The sequence below is a fragment of the Musa acuminata genome, chromosome BXJ1-5, assembly GCF_036884655.1.
Source record: "Musa acuminata AAA Group cultivar baxijiao chromosome BXJ1-5, Cavendish_Baxijiao_AAA, whole genome shotgun sequence".
Lineage (NCBI taxonomy): Eukaryota > Viridiplantae > Streptophyta > Magnoliopsida > Zingiberales > Musaceae > Musa > Musa acuminata.
In genome coordinates, this window is record NC_088331.1 from 2,555,803 (window position 1) to 2,572,928 (window position 17,126).

General features: G+C 37.9%; 1 protein-coding gene across 1 annotated transcript; it reads left to right on the forward strand.

Moving 5' to 3' along the window:
• Window positions 1-10,440: 10,440 nt before the first annotated feature.
• LOC135672973 (probable WRKY transcription factor 14) lies at window positions 10,441-13,099 on the forward strand. Its single transcript, XM_065181566.1, has 4 exons — window positions 10,441-10,598; window positions 10,682-11,239; window positions 11,791-11,931; window positions 12,428-13,099. Exons 1-4 carry the CDS (start codon window positions 10,567-10,569, stop codon window positions 12,942-12,944), a joined length of 1,248 nt encoding a protein of 415 aa, XP_065037638.1. The 5' UTR covers window positions 10,441-10,566; the 3' UTR covers window positions 12,945-13,099.
• The last annotated feature ends 4,027 nt before the right edge of the window (window positions 13,100-17,126 follow it).

A 17,126-nucleotide genomic window follows, 5' to 3' on the forward strand; every position in this document is an offset into this window, starting at 1 on the left:
GACAGATTCAAGTAAGGGAAATGCATGCACTTTGGGCATGCATATAAATAATTTAGAATTATCAGTATAGATTCTATTGTCCGAACTGAAATCACTCTTCACCTATCAAGAATCAAACTTGTTCAGAAACACAATGAACTAATCATCAAATATCTCTGTTTTACTTCTCTAGATTCTCTCAAGTGAAGGAAAAACAAAAAAAGATGCAGGCAAAACAGGTGAGAGAGAGAGAATGAAAATATGCGAATCTGCATATTTACTTTCACATCAAGCATGTCTGGCTGATGAACATGGAAATATGTCAAGATCTGAATCGAAACCTACATTTAAATCGTAGCATAGGAATTGGGCAATGCTGAAGCTTGCTTCACTTGTATACATGCCTGCACTTGTTCTGTTTTATGCTTGATTAGTGTTTCTTTGGAAGAATTGTCAAGAAGATTAGCATCAATTGGGTAAGAATAGTTGATCCATGAGTCCATGTAAAGCTTCTTGAGCCAATGAAAGAAAGGTGCTTAAAAGACAAAGATTACCATAGGAATCACAAGTTAATTATCGAGTCACTGAGCTATCTATTTTGTAGAATATTCGTAGAAATATTCTTGAAACTCCGAGGGTATCTTAGATTGGTTATGAACTGCTTCTCTATGGAATATTCATACGAATATTATTTCAAAAATTTAAGAGGCAGCTAGGGTCGATTATGAATTATCTTCCTCGTGGAACATTTATGGGATATTCACTCTCGTTAGTATAAAACACACCCTTAACACTAGATTGAGGCACATCGAGACTTACTTAAGCATTAGAAGGATCGACTCGAGAAGTTACTCTTCCCTTCAGTCTCTATACTCTATACAGGTAATGAGTCTGGAGAGGCCACACTCTATTCTGGACAACTCCTCACGTACTAATCAAGATCATGTTTTACTAATGACATTAATAATATTTTTTTCTAATAGATAAAAAAGATTGACATCTAGATGTTGGCATTCAGAACCATTGTATGGTATGAGAAATGGATTGTTGGCCCATTGGAGCCCACTATGCCACCATGAGCATCAACACTTTTATATTCTTAGCTATGAACACTAACAAGCTGTCAAAAGCTATCTTAAGAAGGCTAAATCAAAAGCTTGCGGGCACAGTCAATAAACTATCTCGACTAGGCAAGTCTTTTTGGCTTACAAAAGAAATAACACTAGTGGAGGTACTTTGGGAAGATTGTTCTCGAGAGGGAACTCACCAAACTAAATAAATTAATGTTTATAATCAATCAAATTATGAAAATTTTAGAATTATATAAATTATATTTATAATTAATCAGATCATGAGAATTTTAGAATTAGATTATGAGAACTCACCAAACTAAGTTATTGTAACGATGATCAGACTTACCCAATGATGGACCTATACCCCCTTCTCATAATCAGTTCTAATACCACTTATTATAATTTAGCATAAGGAGATAACTGACCCACTAATTTGATAAATTATTGATAAAAAAATATTTAAATCAAAGTTAATGGTTGTATATGTATCAAACCCTTAGACCAATTCAAGTATCACCTAACTTGCAGTATCATCAGAATAAACTGGTAGTATCATAATCTTGTAATGTTCTTACAAAGTGATGTGCTTTTGTCATTATTTATAGATAATTATTTTATACTTAAATCTCTCCCCATGTTTAATATTAGGTTGATAATAATATTATTTGTTATAATTCAGTTTGATGGTATAATTGACCAAATAACTTGATGAAATTAATCATTAATAATAAGATAATATGTTTTTCATGTCCTTATAATTATTGATAATAGTATAACCATAATCATTTGATCCGTAATTTAATTTGATGAAATTACACAATCTACCGTAATTTTTGAACATTGTCATGTGCTTGAAAAAGAGATAGTTGAGTATTCAAAACTTAAAAAATGAAAGAAATTCTATTAAAGACAAAAAAATATTTGTATCTCTATCTCACACTTTTAGTAAAAGATTATGTTTAGATTTTATCCAACAATACCCTATGTTTATCTTATTGTCATTTATATTACTGCAAATCATCTTCACTTTGATGCTCTACTTCTTTGTCTCCTTCTTAAGTATGCCTTCATGTTAAAATGCAATCGAAACAGTTTCAAACGAAACATTGTTTTTATCGTACGAAGTTTTCGAAAGTGTTTAAATCGTCAAAAGTTTATCGTACTTTACCGCTGCACTAATTTACCCCCCCTCCCCCTCTTAGTGTCGCTCCGGTCTTAATAGCTAGGTCACATGATTCAAGAAATCCGATTATAAGAAGGATAAGATCGATTTAGGAGCTATATGATGTGATTGGAATGATTGATACTAATAATGATAAACCTTTTTTATTTATCTTGTTACATGATATGATCCATTAACCTTCGAAGAAGCTTATAGAGAAGATAAATGACAATAAGCTATGAGTGAGAAGATTCATGCTATTAACAAAAATGATACATGAGAACTTATTACATTTTCAAAACACCACTAAGCAACTAGTGTTAAGTGGATCTTCAAAACAAAAAGAAATACACAAGAGGAGGTGAAAAAATACAAGACCCAATTGATTGCAAAGAGATACAAATAATAATATGAGATCGACTATAAAGAAGTATTTGTACTAGTTACTCGACTAGAGATAATATGATTACTTATCTTCCTAGTAACTCAAATGAAATAAAAAATTTTATAAATGGATTTCAAATTAGTATTTCTTAATGGAGTGACCGAAGAAGATGTATATTTTCAATAATCCCTTAGTTTTTATTATTCATGAATAAGAAGACAAGTGAATAAGTGATCGATATGCTTACAAAACTTCTTAAATTTATAATATTTTAATAACTTCAAAAGAAACCTGACATGTTAGATGAAACAAGTTTAAAGAGAGAATATTAAAATTAGACTTGTTAAAGTATCATAAAGAAGTTAATTTCATCAAAAGAAACGTTCATTATGTCAAGAGGAGAAATAGATTAAATCCCTATCGAAGCACAAGCCAAATTAGCTATTGGTTCTTGAAAGAATTTTGGTTCTTGAAAGAATTTATTGAAAGAGAGTGATTCATTTTGAATATAATTAATATAATATATATTTGGGAACTACATAAACCGTATGTATGTTGAGTCATAAAATATATACAATTTTAAAGTTATAAAAATTTTTGAGAGAAAGATAAAATATCTTACCTTGTCTTACTCTTCCTTTATGTGATAATCATATTCCTTTTTCCTATCAAGTTCAACAAAACCTTCTATTTGATCATTCTATCATCAAATTCAATTTAAAAAATAAATATTCCACTCGAGATAGAATTTTTTTATTTAATTATAAATGCTTCAATTATTTTGAATTTAGGATTTTTAGGGGATCACAAATGATACCTAAAAAGGGGCTATGTTAAATTAATGATCAAATTTGATCTTATTAACTAAGCTATTCTAGGAACTTTGTCAATGCTATTATTTGAGCCAAACATAATGGTTGTTAACAGTATGGACAAAGGTTCAAGCTCTCTTTCTAACTTCAATCTAATATGGTCAAATATGAACGTCAATTCAAATTAACAAAATTGGACCAACCTTGTCCACCTGAGTATTGTTGTGTCCAGAATTGTTGAGTATTTGGAATTAGAATGAGAGAAAATTTTTATCGAAGATGAAAAATATTTATATTTTGTCTCTCGTCCCACTTTAATATGATGCCCATATTTTGTATCTTACTTCCAACATACAAAAGACTATATCGGGGTTTTATAGTAAAATTATTCCAACAGTTAAGTATGCATTTGTAGGCGTATAAAGTTCGTAAAGTGTTTGTTTAGTAAGTTTTTAAATGAAAATATTCTTAGATCATTTTATATAGTTTTATTCTTATAATCGAGTTTGATAAAGGGACATTTGGATGATATAACACCGGTATCTGATATAGCATGTCTAGCAGCCACTGATTAGATTTCATATGTCAAATCCTCATTAATCGATTACCGAAAACAATGATAACATCACTCACAAATGATAATAATAGTAGAACAGTGCTGAAAGTAAATTTGATTGGCACAGCAGGAGACCAAGTTTACATTGCCAAAGAGGTCATTCATCATGTCATCGTCTGGTGACTCGAGACTTTGTTCAGGTGCTCCAGAAAGCTCTCTCAAGAACCGGGGGAGTCTCGCAAGAGTCACAGTGTTAATCCAGCCGGTGACAGTCGTCACGTCACATCTGCTCGATCCAAGACAAAGTCTTCACCCAGTAATTGCAACTTTAACTTCTTCCCATGTCTTACTCCCAGCTACAAAAATTCTTGAGAGGATGTACGATCAAATCTGCTGTTCTGCTGTATACAATCCTTGTGACGGCTCAACAGAGGTGGGACCTAAACTCATCAGCCATAGCAGTGGCAATTAACTTTGTTTCAGACGTGTCGATTAATCCTTATTCATTTCAAGCGCACTCGTTTAAGAAAAGGACTGTCACTCTTTAATGGTGGCCGTAAGGACGAACAAGAAGTTGTCATGTTTGGTGAGGTCAAACAGCAGGTAGATATCTTCATGTGTTTGTGGGTTTTCCTCGACGAGGGATTCTTGGACATGCTCTTTCCAGCCCACCACCGCAATTGCATGCATTGCTTGCCAAACTCCATCATTCTGTCTGGGAAAGAAGCCTGCAAGAGTGTTCTTGGCTTTTGGAGTTTAGTGGGGTGGGAGGGACTCCACCAGACTGGATTCTGCTGTGAGGGAGAAGAAGAAGAAGAAAAGGAGCGGAGAGGAGGCGCCGATGCATCTTATCACTGTCGTCCGGTCCAGATCATGTGACTGTCATGCGCGGGCCACTCCACCCGTTCGCCATGGCCCGGTGGACTGAGACACTCCACACTGTTGCCTGTGCTCTCGTCTTTCTCAATTGCGTAACCTTCTTGGACTCAACTACAGCAAGCGACAGCATAAGTACTGCACATAATGAACAACTCAGCTGATACATCACTGGGTAATCGTGATGCACTGTGCTTGAGCGCCATGCACACCAGCCTTGAAGAGCCTACCGGAAGAAAGAAGCAAAAGATGCAGTGATGTTCATGCCAGAGATTGAGCTCTGCATGCCCACCAGAACTGAGTCTGGAATATATCCGAATCCATAGATGTTTCACGTGACCAGTCACTGAGAACCGGAGGATGACACGAATTCCTACACGCATGCCGTCCACCAGAATATGTACAAGACGCCCATGATTTTATGCGTTTGCTGTGATCCTCTTTTTGTTTCAGGATGTTGATTCTTCTCTTCATCCGATGATTCCATCCTTGAGATCGATGGACACAGTTCATCCAAAGAGTTGAACCTGCAGCATCCGTGTCTGATTCAAGTGGGAACCTGGATTCATCTAACTGAGATTTCAAGGAATTGACAATGGAGGCAAAAAGCTGTACTGAGCTCTCATTGGAAGCAAAAGCCACCGATCTGACTCAAATCACATGTGAGATAACCATATGCCACACTATCCAATGCTTACAGTCACCCTTTTATTTCATCACTTGCAAGTAAGCATTTGTATATACAGTCTTCCTGTTCTCGAGGCACCCTAAGCTGCATGGTGCTTCTCTTAGCCTTATGTTGACACATGCCTTGTTACCCTAGCTGGAGAGTTCTATTTGACTATGTGGATTACAGGATTTGGAACTGTTAGCTTAGTTTTACTATTGAAAGATTAGTATGCTGCTCAAATATCGAACGCAGAGGGTGAGTAAATCTTTTGACCATGATGATCAGAAGCATATTATCTCGGAGACCAAGTCCAGTTAAGACCATGATGAACTGAAAAGGCGAACCAGAAATCGGAAAGCTCAAACGTTAACGCACGTATCTATTCAACCAACCGAAGATATGTAAACATTGGATTGCTGATGTTTTGATGAGTCACATAATTTCGCAGGTGACGTAGGTTTTGATCGGCATGCATGGTTGTCACCGTGCATTGGTCGGCGTGGTGCTAATAAGCCCTTCTGATCACCAGATTAGTTTAAGCATCACGATGCTCGTTGTCAGCATCACAGAAGGAGAGGAGGTGCAGCACACTGTACAGGCATATGGGCCCTGCTGGTATTAACATCGTAATAGGTTATTGGAATTAGGGTTTGGATCACATGCATGTGGGATGCTTCTGATACCAGCTCTGAAGGAGGGCGAGGGAAAAGGTGGAGAGGGGGGCGGGGGGGGGGGGGGAGAGAGAATCCCAGTGAGAGTTTGCTCCCCAGTGGGAGTTTCTTCATGCAAGAACGTGGGCAATATGCTTTCGAGCATTAATGCCATGAGTAAGAAAACTCCACATGACAGGGTTTTGATGACTAAATGGAAGGGAACTGATTCCTGTAAGAAGTATATATAGGGCTTGCAACTACATGGCCAAGTGGCCACTTCATGGAATAAACAAAGTTAATCTGTCCAATTCTGTGTTGTTTAGTGCCTTAATTATGACTTTAGTGTGTCAGTGGAGAATTTTTTAGAGAGAGAGAATCAATTGGTGAGGCTCTGATTTGGGTGTTCTGTATGCCTTGATTAGGCTAGCATTACAGATAATTATATACAGATGCTTATGCATCGATTGGGGTGTGTGTGTGTGTGTGAAACATGGTGTCATGTTTTGCTATCACATTTGTCTACTACATTGCAATATATATATATATATATATATAGCAACTATTTTAAATTGGGGTGACTCCCAAGTCTACAGAATATTCTTTTCCTTTGCTTCATACGTTCATTTCAAGGTCTCAAAAGTGAGTGACAGATGGAGAGAGATGATATCATTTAGCTAGAAGACAAAGGGTTTGGGAGGATGTGACCGTAATGGAATTGAGGTAATCAGTGAGAGAGTGGGGATAAGTTGGCACTCATTTGGAGGGTTCTAAAGTTTCCCAATCCCCATATCTGAGAGAGAGAGAGGAGATAGGCTGATGAGATAAGAAGATTCTGAAAGGGTCACATCAGATAAGAAAAAGAAGTCTGCCATCCTCTCAATGATCATTGGTGCATTGAAAATTCCAACACTAACTAAACAAAACAAGAACCATAAAATGAATTAGCTATAAATATTATTGCCAGCACACCACACTTCCTATGAAACTTATCCTTCCTGTCTTGATCCTTTTTGCCCCTTCCTCTACGAAAACACATGTTAACACACCCACAATGGACAAAGAACTTGAACCCAGCCACGCTACAAGCTTCCTTCCACGTTCGGACTGGCAGCTTTGAGGTAGTCAATGCGAAGAGAGATTGCATGAAGAAGCTCATGCCACAGTTTCCAAGCAGTGCTGTTCATATGTCCTTTTTGTATTTATGTTCACTCCACCAGCAAACTACATGGATTTAGCAGTGTCGAGTTCTGCAAAGATCAAATTTTTATCACTGGATTTCCAAAGCAGTAACAAGTTTTCCTGCTATAACGATCTCACTGCTCCTTTATATTGAAACCCCACCAGGTCCGATAGGGCCACAGAGGATCTTACTGTGGCATTCTGCTAGTAGACTATGTCAGATTTATATGCACAGCAGTGGAGGTCTGCCAGTGTTTCCAAATAGTACATCTTCACTACCTGACACAGTGGAAATTAAAGAGATACTATGTACCGAGGACATGTAGATACTCTCCATCTAATTATTTCAACGAAAATGAGATAATTTTTTTTTATTGAGACAATTAGATAAATTCCTCAAAGTACTAAAAAAATATTCTATAGTGTTTGAAAAAATAATTAACAACAAATGATTATTCATTAATAACTAGCTTTAGCGGAGCGATCTAATGACTAATCTTAGTGTTGCTAGTCAACAATGAACAGGTTTTATTGATAGTAATCAACTGGCTTAGAAGGCAATTAATTTTTTTGGGCTGATCATACTCTTTTTAGAGAGAGATAAAACTTGGACATTATACAATTATTATTGGAAGTAAAAGAAGTACAATCTTGATCATCACCAAGTATTCTTATCATAATTTTTTTGAGTGAAAACTGGGACATTATATAGTTATTATGCAAGGTTAAAATATATTTTTTTTTTATCTTCACAAATTAATTTTATCATACTCTCATTTTTATTTAAAAATTGCATCTAGAGTTCCACCAACTATATTTGATGATATGGTAATCATGTATAAAACTCATTACCTTAAATTAAGGGTTTGAAATCTTATTCATTAAATTTAATGATTGAAATATTAGTGTATACTTTATTTAACCTTAAGTTGAGGGTTTGAGATCTCATACCGTAAATTCATCTAAAACATTAGGTCGTCTAGCTAGTAAAAATTTTGATATAAACCATTAGGTTGTAATTTAACTAGAAAGTTGAAGGCTTTAATCACACATACAGACACTTGTTGTAAATGACTTACTTATGGAGATAAAATGCTTAAGGTTTAACTACATTCTACAAAATATGACTTGCAAACAATCCACTTGAGAGCAATCAAACACCCCATAAATTCTTAGATTACAAGTACGTGGAAAACATCACCACCTTCTTTTTATTCATTTTCATTTTGACAAAAATAATACCATAGCCTATTCTAACTGTTGTATGTTGTACCACAAATTAAATGCATGCCAAGAACAAAATTGTGTTCCTCGTTTGTCTTTTTTTTTTTTTCTCTTTTATTGGATAATATTGCAAGCTAAAAATCACCCAAATTCTATCTTCTTACACCAAATTCGTGTCTGTATTGGCCAAACTATATCATGCTCAACAACCAATTCAGACAATTTATTTTAAGTAGCTTGTGGAGAACAATTAGTTCTCTCTCAGATAGCTGGTTGGAAGATGCCAATGCCCAACCAGTATGAAAGTGTTTGCTGAGAATATAGACGAAGACAAACCCACGAAAGGACTACTGCCCTCATTTGGTTGACTCAAAGAGTCAAAAGCATGGAATTGTAACTTTTGAGGACCAAGAAAAAAAAAAAGTGGTTCCATCTCACTGCAATATTTGTATTGACCACTTTGAACAGTCAAATTCCTCTCAGACCAAAGAAAACTAAGCAAAACTTTCTGCATTGCCAGAAATGGTCTTCATTGCACACACATCTTTTCTGATGAAGTCAATGGATGCACATTAATCTTCACCATCTTGTTTTTAATATGCTAGTTTTCTTCTAAGATAAGATAATTAAGGTGATAGATCAAACAGTTCAGACAATTCCAAGCTAAATGATCCATTTTATGTATTACTAACATATCTCCACTTTGTCCAATGGTGGTAACAAGATAGTGCATATCCACAAATATGAAGAAGAAAACCTGAGATAAAAGTCTTATGATTAAGAATGTAGGTGATTCACCATAACTTGTTTTGGCTGTAGGAGTTCCTCATTCCCTAATCGGGAAAGGGAGGAGAAGATAAACAATGAAATGATGATGTTCTTAAACACAAAAAAAGAATTTATAGGAACTTCCCTAAGAATGCGACCTTTCTTTAGTTTAATCCTTTCACAGCTAAGCAAGTTAGGTTTGTCTATAAGAAAAGAAAACACCATGTTTCTTGCATTACCATATACAATAAACAAATGACCAGGGAAACCAATAATTAAGATGGTAATTAACCTGGTAATAAGCACGAGGTTAGAGAAAGCATATTTACTCCCTTGGTGTCAGTCATTAAATAGATCTGTGTGCTGGTCATCAGAGGGTTGTGGGTTGCTTAGATGGATATAAAGTTGTACACGTTATTGTTCTCATGGAAACAAGCGGAGACACCATCAACATTGAAAGAAACATAAAAGAATGAAAGAAGGAAATTGTTCTTTCTAGGTCTTTTTTTTTTTGTTTTCTGTCGTTGAGTGCATGAAAGACTTTATATGCATAAGCTGATAATGTAGTATCAAACATAGAAGGAAGTGAACTTGCAATAGAACAACGAGAGCTCCATGCAACAAGAGATCTCAACGCAGTATCAGCACATCTCTGCTTCTGCCCTAACTATGCCTTTCTCTTGGATGGGAAGTGGGTGGAGAATGGGAAGAGAGCAGTAGCAGTTTCTAATGGGAAGCTATGTAAAGCCGGGAACTGCGGCTGCTTGCCGCCTCTCTTCTTCCACAGCTCATTAATTAAGCAGACATTTTGACAGGTCTCCTCCCAGAGAACACTAAACAAAGGAAGGGAGAATGCATCATCACCATCTCCTGTTGGAGAAATCCATCAAGATATAGTAACAAGGCAAAAAGCTACAGAAACTACTACATGATCGATCAGACGTGTAGATTTTTGACACGGTAGTCACCACAAGCTTGATCGATCAAACTCGTTTCAGTATACTTCATGTCTCTTTGTAGTCACAATCGGCAAAAAGTCTGCTTCTTCTTTAGATAATATATGTATTGTTCTCTCTCTCTCTCTCTCTCCGCTACAGTAACTACTACTTTTCTTAGGTTTCAAGAAGAGAGACTCCAGTTATATTTTTCTCTCACACGCCTAGTCCACCTGATCTCTCTCCCATGCTTCGAGAGGGAGAAGGAGGAGAGGAAAGCTGAGAACCGGAAGCATGGGACTAGGCGTCGGGTGCGATACCATCAGGCACTGATTCCCTTTACCCTAATTAATCTCTCTGGCGCTGCTAACTAGCTAGAGACATGTGTGACTGACTGTTTCTGGTACAGGATGGAGAGCGATCATGGTGACCTCGCGGACATAGTCCGAGCCGGTGGCCGAAGCGGCCCATCGAACACCGAGTTCGAGCCGGTTGCCGAGTGGCAGCTCCCTTCGGAGCCGGTGTTTGTTCCTACGAGAACTGAAACCCCTACCAACAACTTCGGAGATCCTTTCCTCAACCTCCGCGACCCTCTGCTGAATCAGTATATAGGAGCGGAGTTGTTTGAAGGCGCAGAAGCTATGGTGGCACCGGCCAGTATGGTCGTAGCAAGCAGCAGCGGACATGGCGGCGAAGAGCGGCTTCTTGTAACTCCCAAGATGCTAACCGGCGGCGAGCAGGAGATTAAGGGGCCCTGTACAATCGTCTCAAGGGTTCTTCAGATCTCGCCTGTTGCCGGCAATACTAAGCCTTCCCCGCTTCCACCGAGGCTGATAACGCCGCCTCCCGTAGGGGCCGGGGAGATGATGATGATGATGAAGATGAGCAGCGGATCCATAGCCGAACCGGTGGATAATGATGGTGGAGTGCAGATCTCGTCCCCCCGGACTCCAGGGATCAAACGAAGGTTCGAGATCGACAAATCCTTCTCTTGATCTTCCTATGGATTTAGTTCTTGGGACTTTTCTTGTCTTCCTCTCTTGATCTTCTTCTTTTCCTTGATCTTCCTGAAATCCTTCGAGCTTGGGTTGGGTTGTTTTCAGAAGATCCATCGTGACGATCTAGAGAGAGTTCTATTGATACGTACGAGTCTTCAATGTATACGTTCGCACAGTCACAGCTACTTTAGTTGCTTTCTTTCGATGGGAATGCAAGTAAAAGGAATTATCTTGTCCGAACTGACAAAAGATTGATAGCAATCTAAGAACTTGTGTCATCAAAAGTGGGAGGCTCTTTTTCTCTCTGGTAACACCACCAATAGACTTGGGGTTTTCAGGTGACATACAGACACCTACAGAGTCCCAAGAACAAGTTCATGTTTCGGCAATCAAGAACATCAGCTAATTTCCTTCATTCTAACTTTATATTTGACAGATCTGCTGTTGTTGTTGTTGTTGTTGTTGTTTCTCTTCCTATCTGTGCAATTGTGGTTGAGATTGTCTGGACTTGTTTATGCAGAAAAAGCCAGGCAAAGAAGGTGGTGTGCATTCCTGCACCAGCAGCAGCCAGCAACAGGTCCAGCGGTGAGGTTGTTCCATCTGATCTATGGGCTTGGAGGAAGTATGGCCAGAAACCAATCAAGGGTTCTCCTTATCCAAGGTACATTTTCCCATCATTTATGTGCTAAAATATTAGTCTCCTCATCTGCAAGAGAGACTCGTTGTGGTCTTTTCACTTCTTCCCATGTTTTGTTGGCTAGTTGAGGCCTTCCATTGCTGCTGCAAAGATAAGCGCATAGAATAAGTGGCAGTGAGATCCAAAGGCAAAAAAACCTCTCGTTCTATCATTTTCTTTTCTTGTCTTGCTCTACTCTGACATGCTTGGATCCGTTCCATAGGTTGTCCTCTCAGATCATTGCATATACCGAAACTGATCATGATGGTGAACATTACAAGATCATTTTTGTTCTCTGAGGATCCTACATTGAATGAGAAAACACACACAAATGATTATTCTTGGCGAGTTTTAGTCTCTCACTGTTCAATCAATGTTTGAGCTTCTTGAATCAAAACAAGAAGTTACGCTTTTCTTTGCGTGGTATATAATGATGTGTGTGTTCTGGTTTCAAGAAGCTGATGAGTTGCATGCACATCAGGGGCTATTACAGATGCAGCAGCTCCAAAGGATGCTCGGCGAGGAAGCAAGTGGAGCGCTGCCGAACTGATCCTAACATGTTGGTCATCACCTACACATCCGAGCACAACCACCCATGGCCTACGCAACGCAACGCGCTCGCAGGATCCCTACGATTCCACCCATCCAAGACTGCCTCAAGGAGCTCCGGTGGCAGCATTCTCAACTCACCCACGGCTCCGAAGGAAGAGACGCAGGAGGCAGCAACCATGTCGAGCGAGGCTGATGAGATGGGGAAGACGACTGAGCAAGCTAAAGATACTGGGTTCCACCAAATTATCCACCCAAGTTACGAGCCAACGATCCCAGAAGCGGATCAGCCCGATGACCTCTTCGCGTATTTAGCGGAGTTGGAGGCCGACCCGCTGAGCCTCATCCTGTCCAAAGGATTCATGGAAACAAAGCCAGAGGAAGGGGGAGGAGACGGCTCCATGGACGACCCCTCCTTCAACATGTTCGACTGGGCAGGGAGCTCATGAAGGAAAGCAAGAAAGGTTTATACCAAGACCTTGCGACAGCAAAGACTCACCTCAGTAGTAGAGGGGAGACAAGAGAAGGAACAAAAAGTGGAGCTTTGTTATCCTACAATGTAAAAGACGTTCTCGTTCAAGGTCTAGCTATAAACCTTTTCGAAGGATGACCTTTCTTGCGTGTGTGTTTCCTGCTCTTTGGTTTACCTAAAGATCGAGACTTAAAGGAAGGAGGACCGGGTGTTAGCCGGTGAATGGAGAGGAAGAACACGAGAGGAGAGAGACCCACGAGTTCGGAAGATTGGAGGGTGAGACATAAAGCTGAGCAACAGAAACTTCAAACAGTAGCACAAGTACACGTCCGAAATGTGACCGAACGAAGAAGTTAAGAAACATATCTCGATGAGCTCTTTCCTCTTCCCTTTCTCTTTCTCTCTCTCTTCTTCTCTCCCTCACCCTCTCTCTTTACCTCTCACCATCTTTTTCAAAGTGGGAAAGAAACAGTTCCTGACTGATCAAGCTTTCAAAAAGAGGACACAGTTGGAGCTTTTGCTTGAGCACGAACCTCTTCACGCACAGTAAGATGGCTCAAGCAAGAAATAGAGATCGAGTACACACAGCAATTTAATTATTTCATAGGTTTTTAGAATATTCAAGGAGAAAAATAAAATAAAATAAATCAAATTATAATTGTGAATGAGGATCTAAAGATTTCATCTCACATATCATTTTGACTAAGTTTATATGAATGATGCAAGAGGGCATATTTCAGACGAGTGATTCGATCATCTACGTAAAAAATGCGTGAAGATACATCCGAGACCTTCATCCTATCCTATGGTGAAAGATGATGGAAATGATTAAGACCTGAAGGGGAACAGATTTCTAGTATTATATATATCATGATACATCGGCCTCTGTCCTTCTGTCTTGCAAGTGCATTTACACCATAGATAACATGCCCGTGCATTGTAGTATTGCAAGGAAAAGGGAAAGGAAACGAAGGTCAAACTCCCAGATGTGACTTCTCCTTCATTTTACTCGTCATATATCAATATTCGTCACAATTTTCTTTTCTTTTTTTTGGGTGCAGAAATAAGGATGTTGAGGTGGCTTTTGTTGATTGAAATCAACATGTTCGCAGCACGAGTTTCCAGTGCACTCCGAAATAGGAAGAAAGCGACGATACGTACGAGTATAACTCTTTCTTTCTCAAATAATAATAACAAAATATTATTAATCTAAGATGTAAAACCATCAAGGAAAATACATTGTTTGATGTATATAGTTATTTCATGCAATTTTATGTGGCATTCTTATCGATCTAATGATGTATTTGAAGTAACCAAATTGTGTCATCTTCGAGGTGAGAGAGGCCACTAAAGCCCCAAAATGTTTGTCCTAGTAAAGAAGACAGATTTTTTTTATATAATAAATACTTGAGCAATTATATTTTTTTTTTCTACTACTATTGATCCCTCTATCTATCTATTTATAAGGATTAGGAGATATATTTTAGAGGTCATATTCATTATCAAATGCTCATAAGTCTTTTCATGATAACCCTATTTAATATTGATAAGAGTTTGATGCATGGATGAACCAACATCGATGGTGTCATCGGTCATACCATAATACCTAACAATTTAGTGTATCTTCTCATGATCAAATGATTGTTTATTTCGCATAACGATTCTATACATTGACGATCAATTACTCTTATTCATTACTAAAAATTCATCGTAAAAGCCCATGACTTAGTAGATAATACTTTTTATATTTTTTGAATCCTTCAATTAATTTCTTAATTTAAGCATCGAATGAATCTTTTATAGGGCACGCTCTCGATATAATTTTTGGAGGAGACCTTATCGTACTACTGTAGGTTCATACACTAAACTCGACTTGTGCAGAATCCCTTACGTACTGAAAAATTATGATTTATAATAGTAAATATTAATTTTATATTTTTTAAGATGTTGCTAGACATGGCCAAATCCCAACAACGATATCATAGTTATGCATTGGTGTATGGTTGTGACATCAGCCATGCTGGCGTGCAATAACAAGTAGCCATTAGAAGTGCTTGAAGTTTGCCATTTGCTCTACCACGATTTACCAGTAGTCCACATAAAAAAGAGAGGATCACAGCAAGACACCGAGCCCAAAGCATCTCGATTGGACGGCAGCTTCTAAGAGCTAAAGTATCCTTGGAAGAGTGAGTCCCAACAAAAAACTTAAACTAATCACCTCTCCGGAATCTTTGATGGAAGATGAAGATATCTCACTTCGTGATAGCTGTTATTGATGAGATGGTTCGGTGACTAAAAGTCTGTGTAGCAGCAAGCAAAATGACAAACAAACCACAAAGTACTACTGAGCTGCTGAGAGAATATGACGAGTCCTGTGACATGGAACAACAGCTAGGAGGTTCGTGATAGGGCCTCCAGCTTCTGTTAAGAATGGGATGCTGGATTGATGCTTACCAGTAGAAGATGCCAAAGGTAGCACACAGCAAAACAAGGTATGAGAGACTTCCATCAAGCGATGAGTTCAGTGGTCAGTGGACATGGTCAGCTTGCTCCACCTCCACCCCCACCCCCTTCTTTACTTACCCACTGTAGCTACACAGTTGAAGGTAGGAGAGACGCAATAAAAGAAGACTTGATTAACATTTATTTTGTTCTGTCATTCAACGGGCTAAAATGCATGCTACAACCGCAAGGTAACGGTATGTCATGTCTTCTTGCAACCCCCACTGCATATGTCTGAGGGCAACATATAAGGATGAAATAGAGCAAGCCTCAGTATGGTTCGCACAAACTGAATTCGGATGGCTCTTCTAAGGAGCATCGCTCAGAAGAGGAGGATTTTGATTTTATTATAAGAACTCATATTGGTGAATGTCAAAGGAAGTTTTGAAGTAGAAAAAGGAGTTTGTATAATGAACTGACAGCCATGAGAGAAGGTCTCCGATGCGCCAAACAGGAAGGCGTGGACGAGAATTATTATTGTCATTTTTTGTCGAATTTTATATGGAAAGGAGAATGACCCAATGCTTCTTGTCTTTTTTTGTGTGTTTATCTAAAGCGAGGTTTATTTATTTATTTGCCTTTTTAACCTTTTTTTTTTGGGAGAAAAAAAAACTCTATGTCATGTCACCGCAGCCACATCAAAATAGATTCTCTCAAAAAGCTTAAGTCTTTCACAAGAAACATAATTTTTATTTTCTTAATATTTCTCAATCCAACACGTAAAACATGAATCTGTTTTGCAATGCCGACAAAAAATCTAATAGGCTGAAATATAGATTTCGATCTCAATCTAACAACTTCGATTTTTTATACTAATTAACTATCTTTAGCATTTCGATTCTTATATTTTTAAAATTATATTAAATTTCAACTGTAACATTGAATCTAAGAGCTTAGGCTTTTTATATTAGTTTAATTACATATTGTCTCCTATAATTAGCTACATTTAATATCCCGATTTTTATACTTTTAAAAATTATATTATGATCTCTATATTTATAAAAATAAAATATTTAATTATGTTTCTCCTCATTTCCGTCGATTCTATACTGATGAAAATACCGCATGCGTTCAGTGATAAACGAGACATAATTAATACGTACTTAGTCGAACTTTTGAAAATATAAAGATTGAAATACTAAAGGTATTTAATTATAGATGATAATATATAATTAGTCCTGCATTCTTAAACACTTCCACCAACAATAATATCTTGGTGATGTATGCCTAAGGCAGTTTTAATCACATGCGAAGCATCATCTTATCCTTTTTCCCATTCTGATGAGGAGTAAACTTACCTAAATTTTGTATCTCATACACTCATAGTAAGGAACTATGGATCGTTTTCATTGTTTCGGAGAAAGGCCTGTGTTTCCACTGGTCGGTAGGTTTCGTTCTAACTACGGTCGAGTAAGTCGGATTGCAAGATCTTTTACTTTTCGTGTCCTTTCTCTCTGTTTCATCGGACACAATGCTGTTCTCTCGGTCACTCCAGACTAAGAACAATCGACTCCATAGTGTTTGCCATGCTAATCACTATAGATCCTGGAGATTTGAACCGTAGAAAACCAAATTCATATTTGGAACAAACAGATTGTCATACCTGATCATCACAAAGACTGATTGAGATCCAGCAGTGGCTCTTAAGAGCCTAATC